Here is a 15,112-nt window from a genome sequence, read left to right as displayed (position 1 = left end):
AGGTCATTACGCTAAGCGAAATAAAACAGTCACAAAAGGCTGAGTGCCGCGGCTCATGCCTGTAATCCCAACACTTTGGGAGGCCGAAGTGGGTGGATCGCCTGAGGTCAGTAGTTTGAGACCAGCCTGGCCAACATGGTGAAACCCCATCTCTACTAAAAAAACAAAAATTAGCCAGGTGTGGTGGTGGGTGCCTGTAATCCCAGCTACTCGGGAGGCTGAGGTAGGAGAGTCACTTGAACCCGGGAGGCAGGAGGTTGCGGTGAGCCGAGATCGTGCCATTGCACTCTAGCCTGGGCAACAACAGTGAAACTCCGTCTCAAAACAAAAACAAACAAAAAACAGTCAGAAAAGGACAAATATTGCATGATTCCACTTATATGAGGTCCCTAGAGTCATCAATTTCACAGACACAGAAAGTAGAATGGTAGTTGGCAGGGGCGGAGGAGAGGGCTGATGGGGAGTGAGTGTTTAATGAGGACAGATTTTTCCAGATGGGAAGATGTAAAAGTTCTGGAGATGGATGCTGGTGATTGCTGCACAACAACGAAGGTGCATAATGCCACTCAACTGTGCACTTAAAATTCATCAAAATGGTAAATTTGATGTTATACATATCTTACCACAAGAATAAAAAGAAGTCTGATCATAGCACTTACCTTGAAATGGTGTTTGGAGAAAAAGGGCATATTGTCTGTGTGGTCTGGACCCTCCTCACTCTGGAGCCGGCAGCTCCTGGGTCCAGCTCCCAGCAACGCTGCACTGGGGTGGACAGAGCTGAGGTTCTTGGTCATTGAGTTGCTGCCTGAAGGGCTCCAGACTCCAGATCCTTGATCTTTCCACGTGGAGCTCACGCAATGCTGGATCTTCACCGGGGAGGTGCTATCTCCTGCCTTGGCCATTCCAAGGTTGGTTTTCCCAACAACCAGGGGGAAGGCGTGGGCGAACCTGGCAGCAGGCCGGGCCTCTTCCTCACCAGTAGCACCAGCTCCAGACTCCCATTCTCCAGTGTGAAAGACAAATGTCCCCCAACCCTAACGCCACCCACACATCTGCACAGACACCAGGCTTCAGGGAGCGCAAGACGACTCACACAGTGGCCCAGGCCTTGTCACGCGCAGTGAGGACAATCAGAGGAGCACGGTCACCGCTCAGGCCTGACACCAGCAGGACACCCACCAGCTGCCAGATGAGCACGCAATCACTCCTCATTTGCAAAGCACGGCTCCCATCATTCCAGAACTCAAGACACCGTCTCACAAAGACAGCTCTCTGCAAGGAACTGGGAAGTAACTTGAGTCCAGTCAGACTGGCAACAACCAGCCCCTCGGCCTTGACCTGTGAGCAGCATGAGGGCTTGGAATCAGGCTGGACGGGATTCCCTCCCAGTTTCTCCACAACTGCTCCAGGCCTTGGACAAGCTTCTCACCTTCTCTGAGCTGGAAACCCCCTCTCTATAAAGTGGGGAACCGCCCCTCTGGGCTGAGGGCTGAAGCCCAGCACAGAGACCTTGATGGCAGCTGCCAGTACCGCCCACTGCAAACCAGCCTGCACCCAGGCCAAAACCCAGCAACACAACTGCGATCTCAAGCTGCCAAGGGACAGCTTGTCAAGGCCCTTTCATTTGACCCTGAGGTGGGATTTGGTTAAACTCAGCTGTAATCATCATTCCGTGGTAGCCTAGAACAATGGAGGGTAAATGAAAGGCAAGGAGAGTCAAGGGCTGGAGAAGGTTCTGTGGCCTGGGGCAGAGGCCCAGAGAGGGCTCCGTGCTGCCCCCATCCCCTGGGGCCTGTAAAGGGCCATCTTCTTCGAAGAAGATGTTTCTGACATCATGGCGTGTGCTCCTTGGGGACTGTCCCCCCCACACGAGGGCAGGCCTGGCCCATGGTACACACTGGATGAAGGACAATGAGGAGGTAGAGCTGGGCACAGAGTGCTTCATGCTAAGCCTCCGGGAATGCTTCGGGCATACTCTGCACACGCTCCACACACACACGTTACATGGCAGCAGTCCTGAAACACATGAACACAGCTGAGGGCTCCGAGAGTCTGGCACGCCGACCCGCTGCTGAGGTTGGGCCGCCATTCTGAGAGTCCTGCACGCCGACCTGCTGCTGAGGTTGGGCCGCCATCCCTCATCGCCCTGACTGAATATGCTCTGAGCTGGCTTCCCACGTGCCAAGTCACGGCCTCCCCTGTGATCACAGCAGCACTGTGCCTGTCCAGGCAGCGCATGCTGTCACCAAGAGGCTACACTGAGGATCCCACACTGTCTCTGGGGCCTCTGGTTCCCAAGGGGCTGAGGGACATTGAGGGAAGAAATCCCTCATGGAAACGAGCATTTTAACATAAACAAGGGACAATAAACCCTTTTATAAAATATTTATTCTAAAAAAAAAATCACACTGTACAAATTTAGATAGAACATTCTCAATGCTCAGATTTATAAAAATGTGAACAGAAAGACTAAAGCTAGCGAAGGAACATACATTTCTGTTTTGTCTTTTTAAATTAGGAAGGTAAAAGTGATTTTTTCTTCAGATGCAATGATAGTAAATGTCTAGAAGACATCCGAAGAGCCAGAAATAAAAAGCACAGGAGCCGCCTGCAGACTCTCAGAGTTCTGTCTTCACCCGCTGAATCCCAAGTGGATGCGTGTGGCACTCCCGCAGGGTAACCTGGCCCCGTGGATCCACGCCTAACGCTCAACGAGATTCCCAAGGCTGGCTGTGTACAGCCTAAAACTTTGTGCTCAGAGAAAAACCAGCATGATGGGTTCATCGTCTCCTGTTTCTCAAACAAAATGAGTTTTCTGTACACATGTTACAAAGGTCTGTACAAAAGCACGAAGCTGCTGTGAGGTGTTATTTCCGAAAGAGTTAAAAATGGATGGTAGGGAGCTGTTCGTACAGTTCCGCCTGTACATTCACAGAGGGAGGACACCATAAAAAAGGGACTCACCCAGAAATTCCAGACCAGAGAATCCTGGATTCTTAAAAGATTATTTTGAAAGCTTGGAATAAGTTTCAGCTCTGCCATTTCCAACCGCCTCGCCCAGCGTCGTCATAGTTCAGCTTCCTCTAAAACTATATTCTCCCTCTCTTACACACAAACTACCAGGAAAATAACTGCAACCCAGTGAAACTATGGGGCTTCTGTGAATATAAGGAACGAGGCAGGGAGAAGTCGTAAAAGCCGCGGGCTCAGAGCCCGGGGCGCCCTTCACATTCCGGGTGGCCATGGCGGCCGCAGTCACAGCCAGGGGTGCCAGGCGGGGTCCATGCGGCACAGATTGTCCAGGCTGTTTGCCGCAGCCACCAGGGTGTTCACCTTGCTTTCCCCGCCTTCGAACTGGGCGAGGTTGTGCAGGCGGGTCATGATGGCGGTGACGGCTTTCTGAACCAGGGACACCAGTTGCTGGCTGTCCATGTTCTCTGGCTGCCCGGCGGCCGAGAGAGGAGAGGACGTGTCCTCCTGCGTTTTTTTGTGCCAAGCAATGATCTCATCCCGGAGAACCGTTTTCAGAATGCCATCCACCTGCGTGCAGGGGAGAACGAGACGACTTGTGTTTAACCAAGAACAGCCCAGAGGGTCAGCTTCCTAACAAGGTGGGACTCAACCACAGCGGCCACCCAGGGCCACCGAGGGCCAGTCGAGCCTCAGCACCAGGCCAGGCCGTGTGTCCTCAGGACGGGCTGGGGAAGCCGCTGGGGTACAAACCCCTTCCTCCACTTGGAGCAGCAGCCAGAAGGCCTCAGTGTTGGGCAGCGCGGACCTGGATGACAAAGGTGGCCATGCTGCAACTGAGGCCCAATCTGTTTATTTGTTCACTTGATGCCTTCCGGCGTCTGCCGAGTGTCAGGCAGGCCCGTTCCAAGCACTACAGATAAGAATGAACCAAAGAGAAAACCATCCCTTGCCCTCACAGCAAAAGACATAACAGGCAGGGGTGCTGGCCGCTGTGGAGAACGCAGAGCCCATGAGGCAGATCAGTAGCTCCTGCAAGGCCGTGACACGCAGGCATCTGAGTGGTGCTAGCCTGCGCCTGTGACAGGACGACGCGGAGACCCACCTTAAAGTTTGGCTGGGCGAAGCACCGGGCGACCGCAATCATGGATGCTGTCAACGGGCCGGAGACCCCGATGGTGGTCAGAAACTCAGAAATGTTGGGCGTGAGTCGAAATGGGACAGGACGGTTGGCATCCAGGTCTCCAGTCGCGTCGTTTATGTCAAATCGAAAGTAGGCAACATTCAGTTTGCCAGTGTCCTAAATTTCAGAAGGAGACACTTTAGGAACTTCAGCAGAAAGGCAATGTCATGAGGAGAGGATCTGGCTGTTCAAACCAGGTTACCTGAGCAATCTGTAACATCTCGGGGTTGAGTCTATTTAAATGCAGGACGAATTCCGCGAAGCCTATCAGAGCCAGCTGGATGGTGAACATCTTCCGGAATGTCCAGTAGTCCGTGGCGTTGGGGAAGGTGTGCAGCGCCCACTCCTTGAGCATGCTGCGCGGCACCATGTTACTCTGAACCTCCTTGAGGATGTCGCGGAGGACCTGAAACACAGTGCTCTGTGACACTCCCATCTCATTCACTGATTTTTTTTGGAAAAGAAAAACTCTCAAACTACAATTCCTCTTTAACTTAGCACCAAGAGTAAATTCTGTAAATTCTGGTGACAGATTTAACGCACGCATTATTAGGAGACTGAATGAAAGGAGGCACAAGATGGCTGTTTCCCTCCAGGGTTTGCCGCCGTCTGCTCTAAAGCACCAAGCACCAATGCGGCTGGTCTGCGTCAAAGCTGCAGTTACCTGATACGCGATACCTGACAAGAATGCAGGTAAATATCTGAACACTTCCACCCTTGCTGACTACAGAATTTATCAGGCCAATTAATAGAACACAACAGCTGGACAACAGCAGCACCACTTTCAACCAAGACTTTACACTAATGACAAATGTTTCACAAACTGAAGGAGCTGGTCTAACCACACACACCACACGAGAGACTGAACTGTGTACTAGAGACTCAAAGACTATTGCAGACATCACCAACTCAGTAAGAGTTCACTGAGTTAATGGAGTTCCTGTTCGACCTGGTACAGGCCATCTACGGGGTCTTTTCCCGGCTTAGTCCTACCCACGTGCTCCATGAGAATGGCTGTGAGAAAGCAGGCCCTTCTGCCGGCAAGAACAAGGCAGGCCCCCGGCGACACATGCAGTTTGTTTGTTTCCTTATCCGTCAAATGGGAAGAAGCACTTCTGAGACTGCAAAGGATTTCCAAAATCTGCTCCTTAAGCAGTGAGAATGCTGGCAAAACCATCAAAATCCACTTTGTCAGAACTCTAGAAATTAAAGGCTTGCAACAGTCTTGAGGAGCTATTTATTTAAAAAAAAAAAAAAAAAAAAAAAAAAAAAAAAGGCTGGGCTGGGCGCGGTGGCTCACGCCTGTAATCCCAGCACTTTGGGAGGCCGAGGTGGGTGGATCATGAGGTCAGGAGTTCGAGACCAGCCTGGCCAACATGGTGAAACCCCCGTCTCTCCTGAAAATACAAAAATTAGCCAGGCATGGTGGCAGGCGCCTATAATCCCAGCTACTCAGGAGGCTGAGGCAGAAGAATCGCTTGAACCCAGGAGGTGGAGGTTGTGGTGAGCCAAGATCATGCCATTGCACTCCAGCCTGGGCAACAAGAGTGAAATTCCATCTAAAAAAAAAAAAAAAAAAAAAAAAAGGAGAGAGAAGAATGAAGGAGTAGAATAAATAACAAAATAAAATAAACAAGAGGAGGAAGTGGCTCTGAAACTGGATTTGTCTGTGCTGTGGGCATCTCCCTCTGCCTACAGGCCCTGGCAGCTGCTAAGCTGGAACAAACTGCCTAGTCGGTCACTCACGCTGTTTAGAAACAGGATGACTCTGAGGTCAGCACGTATTTGTCACTGGCTTCCACGCTGTGGAAAGTTAATGTCGCCCTAGGAATATAATCCATTCCTCTCTTGCAAATACCTCAGAACTGCCCATCGTCCACAGAATGACCAGGCCGTGGCCTGTGCCACAAAAAAGCCCTGGCGTCAATTCCCAAGAGAGGCCATGAACTCTGTCAACACAGGCTGATCAGAAACAGGGATCCATGCCTCTGCCTGCACAGAGCTGGAGGCTGCACCTGATGCTGCAGCCTGGAACACCTCGGGCCCTGCCGTGCCCTAGGCCACAGAGTACACCATGGGCTCAACCTTCCTCAACCAAACTAAGTCCTCCAGGAGCCAGGAGAACTGGAACGAGTCCCTGGGTGACTCGGGACAAGGTCACAGCAACCACCTCTGTGGTCTCTCCTTCTTGGGACCCATAGAAAGGACCATGGGGCACCCAGGGAGAGGCCAAAACAGCTGCCCCTGGGTGCTCCACACAATCCCCCAAAAATCTCCCCACCCAAAGCCCATACCTGCCCTGCCTCCTACCAATGGCAAAAATGTGCAGGTGAATGAGGGGCCTCTGCACCTCCGAGGGGCTGCAGGCCAGGGCCACCCAAGACTCCTGCGGGCACCACGCTCCAGGCTCAGGCAACCGAAACAGCTGGGCCCCATGCACTCCAGAGTCTGTCGCTTTTTGTATTTTAGAAAACAGCACACATGCTGCACATCACCTAACACCCCCAGCAGCCGACCAGGTGAACGGGAACATGAAGTGGATGAATGAAGACTGTAAACAGCCTCCCATCACCTCAGATCAGGTGTGGCTGCCAAGTGAGACCGCCAGAAACTTACTTTAAAATTCTAATTTCGGCGCTTCTTTGTAAGTGCAGGCAGAGGACAAGGGGCCTCTCTTAAAGCCCTCCTATTTATATGCTCTGGGTCCATCATTCATAACCTCAACAATGAGCAAGACATCCGAAAAATAGGAGGACTGCTCAAAACCATACCCCTGACCTCGACCTCCCTCACCATTAGCAGCCTGGCCCTCGCAGGAACACCTTTCCTCTCAGGCTTCTACTCCAAAGATCTCATTATCGAAACCGCAAGCAAGGTCGAGGACTGACCCGTGTCTGGTCATAACAAACCGTCCACGACAAGTGTCCTCTCACCAAGGTCAACAGCTGTCTCATTTCCACCATCTCATGAGTCTAATAAAGTTACTTTAAATGACAGAGGTGGCCCCCAACAAATGCCTGTTGGTCTCCTAAACACCCGTCTCCAGGCACCACCCCACACAGGAGGGCTGCAGGCGGCAGCTCGGCCCCTGGCCCAGCCCCGCTGCTACCTGGTGGCTGGCTTGGGTTCCCCGCGCCTGCACCGTAGCCAGCCGGTCGTAGTAACGGGAGATGGGGTTGTCGTGCTCGATGCCCTTCTTGGCGCAGCGCTGCTTGTATATCTCCACAAGGGAAAGTGAAGAGGGGTTGTCCTCCACGAGGCGCATCTGTGGGGAAACCGCCACAACCCGGGGCACTGGGGAGAAAGGAAGAGAAACGGGACAGGCTGAGGGTGACCGCGGGCCAGTGCTCAGCTCCACTGTTAGAGTGCCACTGGGAGCAGAGCTGACCCGGCTCTGTATGCCTAGGGGGGGTTGGCTGGAAGAAGCCGGTGGTCATGCGCCATCCATTTACTCAACAGATGGCACGAGGCTCTGACGGCACGAGCTGATCGTCACCCTGTGTCCACAAACAGAAATGCTTCAGAAGGCAATCTTAAAAAGACGTCTTGGCCGGACACCGTGGCTCACGCCTGTAATCCCAGCACTTTGGGAGGCTGGGGTGGGCGGATCACAAGGTCAGGAGATCGAGACCATCCTGGCCAACATGGTGAAACCTTGTCTGTACTAAAAACACAAAAATTAGCTGGGAGTGGTGGCAGGTGCCTATAATCCCAACTACTCAGGAGGCTGAGGCAGGAGAATTGCCTGAACCAGGGAGTCAGAGGTTGCAGTGAACCGAGATCACGCCACAGCACTCCAGCCTGGCGACAGAGCGAGACTCCATCTCAAAGAAAAAAAAAAAGACATCTTAAAAAAACAAAAAATAAAGGATAGCCTATAGTCCCAGCTACTCGGGAGGCTGAGGTGGGAGAATTGCTTGAGCCCAGGGGTTGGAGGCTGCAGTGAGCTGTGACTGCGCCACTGCACTCCAGTCTGGGTGACAGAGCAGGACCCTGTCTAAAAAATAAGAATAAACATGACTGGCCATGGTGGCTCACGCCTGTAATCCCAGCACTTTGCGAGGCCAAGGCGGGTGGATCACATGAGGTCAGGAGTTTGAGACCAGCCTGGCCGACATGGCAAAACTCCATCTCTACTAAAAATACAAAAATTAGCCGGCCGTGGTGGTGCACACCTGTAGTCCCAGCTACTCAGGAGGCTGAGGCAGGAGAATTGCTTGAACCCAGGAGGTGGAGGTGGCAGTGAACTAAGATTGCACCACTGCACTCCAGCCCAAATGACAGAGTGAGACTCCGTCTCAAAAAAAAAGAATAAACAGACTACCAAATGCTCACTCTTAGAGGCTTTCCTTAATCAGAGTCTATGGGAAAAGTCCGGCCTTCCTGCTCTGAGACAGCTGCTGTCTAATGATGCAAACTTGTCTTTCAGCACCTAGGATGGCTGTACCCCATCTTTGGAGGAGGAAAATCATCCCTCAGGTCATCTGCTGTGTTCTGTCCATATAAGGAAAGCAACCAGCATCAACCTGATCATCCAGCCGCATTAATGTATAAATCCCTGTCCACACATGGTGACCAGCACTTTGTTCCCAATCACCATTTGGTATCGGAGATGCAGTTAATCTACGACCTGCCCAACAGGATGCTAACCTACACCGAAACCACTGTGGTCTGAGTCAGCTGGAGGTGGCAGAAGCGCTGGGCGACCACTCCAGAGCCTGTCTCCCCAGTGATGTCACCTTGGGGAGCAGCACCAGACTTGTGTGCAGTTTCTCTTCCGAAAGTGGGATAATAGTACCTACCCCATAGGGTTGTTTGTGGATTAAATGAGATAATACTTTATGAAGATACTAGGTTCAGGGAATATTCAGATATCTTGTTGCAATAAAGTTGGACGGAGCTGAAAGATTTCCAGAAGATGTCAGATTAAGCCTGCCTGGTGAGGGTCCCAGTGGTAGCTGTGTCCCAGCCACTGTAACCCCTGACGTGGAGTGAGCGGCGCGTGAAGTGCACACAGATGATTCTGACTTCTGTGAACCAAGTGGCTGATTCTGTCTTAAGCCACAGCTGATGGCTTGCTGTCCTGGCATCTACCCATAAAGAAATCCCCAAATGACTCCAGGACACACATTAGGACCACCATTCCGCGCTGACCAAGCGTTTGGAAGCAGAGAAATCAATAACCCACAGCTGGAATCAACACTACAGGTCATGTTACATACATGTTAAAACACACACAGCTTTCTGTGATGCATTTTGAGCTTTCTTTAGGCTTTTTAAAAAATCTTATTTTGAGATATAAAAAACTTAAGGGTCAGAGATTTCAGGTCAAAAGGGGCTGATCACAGCTTAGGTGGCAAAAGAAAGTTCCATAATGGACTACATAACATACATTGCAGCGGGCTCCCGACTTCAGGGATTACATGCTAAAAAGTCATCAAAGTGCCTCTCTTCTCTGGATAACATTATAAGCATCTCATCTACGTGCCTTTACAATCAGGCCACTCATGATAACTCAGTGACAAAGACTTCACTCAGAGGTTGCTTCTTATCAGCTATTTGTGTCCCCCTGGCAATTTCTGTGGCCTTAACAGGGCAGTTAGACTTTCCCGAGTCCTGCGTTTCACCCAAGAAGGAAACTCAGGGAGGGCCCAGAGTACAGTGTGTGAAGCAGCTCGAGGTGCGCTGGAAACCTGATGCATGCTGCTGCCCCGCTGGCGCCCAGGCTCGGCTGGGCTGGTTTTGCTTCTCCTCCCGGCAGCCTGGGTTCCCAGGAGGAGAAGCAAAACCGGCAGCACGCACTGGCAGGCGCCAGCTCTCCCAAGGGCCCACTCCTTAAGAGTGCAAAAGGCCTTAGAACAGGGGTGTCCAATCTTTTGGCTTCCCTGGGCCACATTGGAAGAATTGTCTTGGGCCACACATAAAATACACTGACACTAACGACAGGTGATGAGCTAAAAAAGAAAAAAAAAAAAAAGCAAAAGAAATCTCATAATGTTCTAAGAAAGTTGGCAAATTTGTGTCAAACCACATTCAAAGGCATCGTGGGCCGCATGGAGCCCGCAGGTTGGACAAGTTCGCCTTAGAGGAAAGGTGGACACAGCTCTCATCTCTCAGTGAGAGGCCTGAAGGCCCGGAGCTGCTCCTCTTCTTGAGGCCTTCCCTGGTCGGCACAGACTAGAACATTCTCTGCTGACACAGCTGGACCCTCAAAGGCTAATGTGAGCTGCCTGTGCACCCCACGAGGTATGGCTCTCATCCCTACCTGTGAAGCTGCCTGTGCACCCCGCGAGGTGTCGCTCTCATCTCTACCTGTGAAAAACAAGTGCCTCTTGGTGGTCTCCTTTCTCTTCTCCAAACAGGGGTTCAGCAGACGCAGCAGCTGCAACACACGCTCCTCTCGCCGTGACTCCGTGAGGCAGGCGTCATTCATGACGAGGTACGGGTAGATTTTGCCGTTGTGTCCCCGGATGTACAGCCGCCGGGCTGCGGTGTTGTGCTTCTGCACAATCTCCACCCGGGGCATGAACCTGCCAGAGCGAGAAGCCATGAGGACATGCCCTGCATCTCTGCTACCAGTCCTGGTCTTGAGAAGAAGCTAAGAATGTCCGAACTGTCACGGGAAAACGGACTGCGTAGGCCAGTGGTTGTTTATCAACTTATTTGTACCCTGCCTCACCCTGATGCGGTGGAAATGAGTCACAATATTTTCAATTCAGCAGCCATGGGCGGAAGTCAAGGAGGAGGGACAGCTGGCCAGGACAGGAGCCAGATTTGGAGGAAAGGGCAGTTAAACTCTGGACGTATGGAAAAGCAGAGCTGTGTCTGGTTCAGAAATAAAGACGAAACACACTTTTTGTTAAGAGAAACCTCTTCAAAGCCCTTTCTGCATTTCAAATGAGATGCAGCACGCTCTAGGAAATGCTACAATCGTCTGATTCTGCCTGAATACTGTGCTTCGAGGATTTACAAAAGAGTGGGACACACACTGTTTTGTCAAGTTCTATGATGACTCAGAAGAAGGTCTGCTGAATGCAAACCCAGACTGCACTCAGGACAGCTAACCGGTCAGTGCGGGCAGAACTTCTAAAGTGCCTGAACACTTACATTCCAGAATCATCTTCTCCCATGTCAGGGAATCTGCGTCCGAAATTCCACATGGTCCACCCTGGAGCTCCCATGGTGCTCCATGTCCATGGGTGCCGTGGGTTAGTTCCACCCGCCAGGCTGGCCCACTCACCGCGCAATCTTGATGTAATAATGTGTCGGCTTTGGCATCAGAAACTCCCCGGGAATTTCCACTTCAGCTGTCTGTGCCGAGAAATTGCTCAAGAACCGGCACTTTTCCTCTATGAGGAAGAATTTGGGGAGTTGCTTGGTCTTGGCCTCCAAGATTTTGATCCACTTTTTCAACTTAGAAATAAGATTATGAAGCTTCATGGATCCTGGAACGCTGAAGTCAAAATCTTAAAAATAAAACATGAATTAAAACATTTTTAGTCATCTGGGCCAGTTCTAATTCACTGCAAAAAACATGCTCAAGCCCCTACCAGCTACGAATTACACGTTTTGTTTGTTTTGAGATGAAGTTTCACTCTTGTCGCCCTGGCTGGAGTGCAGTGGTGCAATCTTGGCTCACTGCAACCTCCGCCTACTGGGTTTCAGTGATTCTCCTGCCTCAGCCTCCCGAGTAGCTGGGATTACAGGCACCCGCCACCAGGCTTGGCCAGTATTTTTTTTTTTTGTATTTTTAGTAGAAACAGGGTTTCTCCATGTTGGCCAGGCTGGTCTCGAACTCCTGACCCCAGATGATCCGCCCACCTCAGCCTCCCAAAGTGCTGGGATTACAGGCGTGAACCACTATGCCCGGCTGAATTACACGTTTTACACATGGTGTGGAGCAAAATATTTTATGTCCCTTGCTCCCCAAGAGGCTGACAGAACAAGAGAAGCCCCATAAGGGACCTCCCACCGCGTGGAGAGGAAGAGGAAGAGAGGAACCACCAGCCTGAAACCCCATCCCCAACCCCACAGGCCCTTCCGGAAACAATGCCGTTGAGGCAACGTCTACCTCAGTGTGTGAGGCTGGGGCCCTGGGAGACACAGGAGCCCGAGGGCGGCCTGTAAAACCCAACAACCAGGAGCCCGTGTCACCAGGGCCTGAAGACCAGCATCCAACGGCAACCCCAACTCTGAGCACAAGTGTCACACGGAGCCCTAAGGTCTCCTGTCAAAGCTGATATTGTAATCAAAGTGAGCCTGAGGCAACGGAAATGACCACCCAGGAGACAGACTCTAAATGAGCCAAGAGAAGGAACGAATGCAGGATACCAAAATGGCAAAAGCCAAAAACATTTTTCACTGAAGCAATTCAAAAATCCCTGGTTAATGTATTTCTCAGGTCACTCATATTAAAATGTCTTTCTGTAAAACGCCCTGACTTCCTCCCAGACGAGCGCCAGTGCTGGAAGGAGCCTCGTCACCCTAACTCACCAGGGCAACTGGAGGTCAGGATGAACCCAACCGCTTCTGCAGCAAAGCAGGGGCCCTGGGGGAGCCACAAGGAGGCACCGTCCCCAGGGCTGGCGTCCTGAGCCCAAATGGAACGCTGGCTGAGTCGTGGCGGGAGACATGCCAGCTTAGAGCTTGGAGCACGCTGCTGAACCTCTCAGGTTCTCACTTTTCTAACCTGTCGTACAGGAATGGGAATAATTTAACACCTGCCCCGTAAGGACGAAATTAAACAAGGCAGCGCACATGAGGCGCTGGGCCTAACACCCAGCTATTCGAGTGGCCTGACCATCCCTGCCCTCGCGTGATAACACCCAGCTATACGAGTGGCCTATTCCTGCCCACGTCTGAACTTGGCTGTCCACAAATGTCATCAGTTTCATGAAAGCCAATGCATTTTGTGTGTGTGTGTGTGTTTTTCATACCACTTGTCTGGTTTCCCTTTCATTTTAAGCTCTGTGGCACCTCCCTCCTCTGCATTCCTCACAGTGCCAGGACGCCACACGGGCAGGTGGCTGGAGAGGCTGCTGTGCACCAAGGTGAAATCCCCCAGCAGAGCTGCGAGAGACAGAGGCCACCGCCAAGGACGCAGGCCACCTCACTGTTCCCTCTCCACACTGGACCAAGAAGGTGCCGCCAAGCTCATGCCTGATCTCTTTTTAACTTTTATTCTGAAATTCCTAGAGATTCACAATAGGATGCAAACAAAATATACAGGAAGTCCCATGTACTCCTAACCCTCTTCCTCCCACACCAGCGTCCTATGCAACCCAGTGCGATGCCAACACCAAAAAGTGACATTGGCACAGTCCAAAGAGCTGAAGAGCTGATTCAGACTTCACCAGTTACGTGTGCAAGTGTGTGTGTACATGTGTGTGTACGCAGGTGTGTGTGCACGTGTGCGTGTGTGTGCACGTGTGTGTATGCATGCGTACACCTCTGGTCATGTCACTGTGTGGCCTCGCAGAGCCACCAGCACAATCAGTTGCTGAGCTGCACCATCAGCATGGGATGCCCTTGGCTGCCCTTCACAGCCACCCCCGCCTCTCGCCTGCATCCTGAACACCTGGCCAGCACGAATCCCTTCTCCGTCTCCACTGTGGTATTTCACAAATAAGAATCCCACAGTACATATCCAAGCTGGCTTTTTGCACTCAGCATGATTTCCTGGAGGTTCACCCACGTTACTGTGTATCAGTAATTAACTCCTCATTGCTGAGGTTTTTCTAATGTATTCAATACCTTCTGAAAGGGCATCTGCATGGTTTCCAGTTTTAAGCTATCACAAATAAAATAACAAAGGCTCTGAATATTTGTGTACCAGTTCCCACATGAATGGAAGTCTTCGTTTCTGTGGGATAAATGGAGTGGGCCATTTCTGAGCTTTCTTCCACCTCTTTACAGACATGTGCTTGGTAGCCCACACACACAGCTCTGCTAGAGAACTGGACTGCATTCCATGAACGAAACACAGACAAAGAAAGAGACAGAAACAGCCTCCCCTGTGTACAGGAGAGTGGAAGGTGGATGAGCTCTGGCTGCGTGTGTCTGAGACCCGCCGCACTTTGAGATGAGTCAGGAGCCTCATGCTTTTTCCAGTTTTGGTTTTGTGACTTTTTTTTTTTTTTTTTTTTTTTTTTTAATATCAAAAGCCAGAAGATCTATCCCATTTCTGATTCTCTACTTTTTTGATTTAATAATGTGGATATTTTAAGATAAAAGCATGCTGAATACCACCATTTCTTTTAAGTAAAATATGATTTCCATAAAACTTTCATCTCAGACTCTTCCGTTCTCAGAAGGGTGAAAGACCACACATCACACACACTTCGTGATAAGCCTGAGGAGATGAAAGCGCTTCATGTATAGACAGGGAGGACCGGGCTCGCCTTTCACTTTTCAAAGAGCACCTCCCTCAGCTGTGGGTTCACCTAAGGCAGGCCCAACCCACACATCACGAAAGGGGAGCCGCACCCCCAGACTGCCTGGAGCAACTGCAGGGCACACGCCACACTTCAGCTGGATGCAACCTCGATGCAACCCTGGTCACGGCTATGGCTGTTGAGTGTCCTTTCCGATTAAGGAGACAAAGATTTTCTTTTATGTGACTTAATAATATTAACTGTGTCATCTAGGACACAATGAGTCTTTAGGAGATTCTTTAAATATCACAAATGTGAACCACTTACTCTATGATTTAACCCATCAGTGAAGAAAGAATGTGGCAAAGATCATTACAAAAGCGCTAAGTCGGGCACTGCCGGGCGGCTGGAAGGTATGGTAGGGACCACACTCTGGGCATGCAAGGCAGAGAAGGGGGCCAGGCCAGGACTGCTCAGTGGGCTTCGGTCCCCCAAACTCGAGACAGGGTGCCCCCAGCCCAGCCTAGCCAGGACCCTTCAGGGCACTGATGAGGAAGGGAAAGGTGTGGGGCCCTGCTCCTTCAGG

The 15,112-nt window shown here is 51.2% G+C and overlaps 1 protein-coding gene across 15 annotated transcripts in view; it reads right to left on the bottom strand.

Moving 5' to 3' along the window:
- Nucleotides 1-2,370: 2,370 nt before the first annotated feature.
- TRRAP (transformation/transcription domain associated protein) overlaps nt 2,371-15,112 on the bottom strand; it is a 135,339-nt gene continuing 122,597 nt past the window's right edge. For all 15 annotated transcript variants that reach the window (XM_054560183.2, XM_054560188.2, XM_054560187.2 and 12 more), the window contains 6 exons: nt 11,394-11,619; nt 10,466-10,683; nt 7,263-7,447; nt 4,356-4,559; nt 4,076-4,270; nt 2,371-3,540 (listed from right to left, as the gene is read on the bottom strand). In XM_054560183.2, coding sequence (XP_054416158.1) covers nt 3,256-3,540; nt 4,076-4,270; nt 4,356-4,559; nt 7,263-7,447; nt 10,466-10,683; nt 11,394-11,619 — 1,313 coding nt within the window. In that variant the 3' untranslated portion in view covers nt 2,371-3,255. The remainder of the gene's footprint in view (nt 3,541-4,075; nt 4,271-4,355; nt 4,560-7,262; nt 7,448-10,465; nt 10,684-11,393; nt 11,620-15,112) is intronic.

This window comes from Pongo abelii, chromosome 6 (genome assembly GCF_028885655.2).
Source record: "Pongo abelii isolate AG06213 chromosome 6, NHGRI_mPonAbe1-v2.0_pri, whole genome shotgun sequence".
NCBI lineage: Eukaryota > Metazoa > Chordata > Mammalia > Primates > Hominidae > Pongo > Pongo abelii.
The sequence above is the reverse complement of the archived record's forward strand: the minus strand, read 5'-3'. Positions and strand labels throughout refer to the sequence as shown.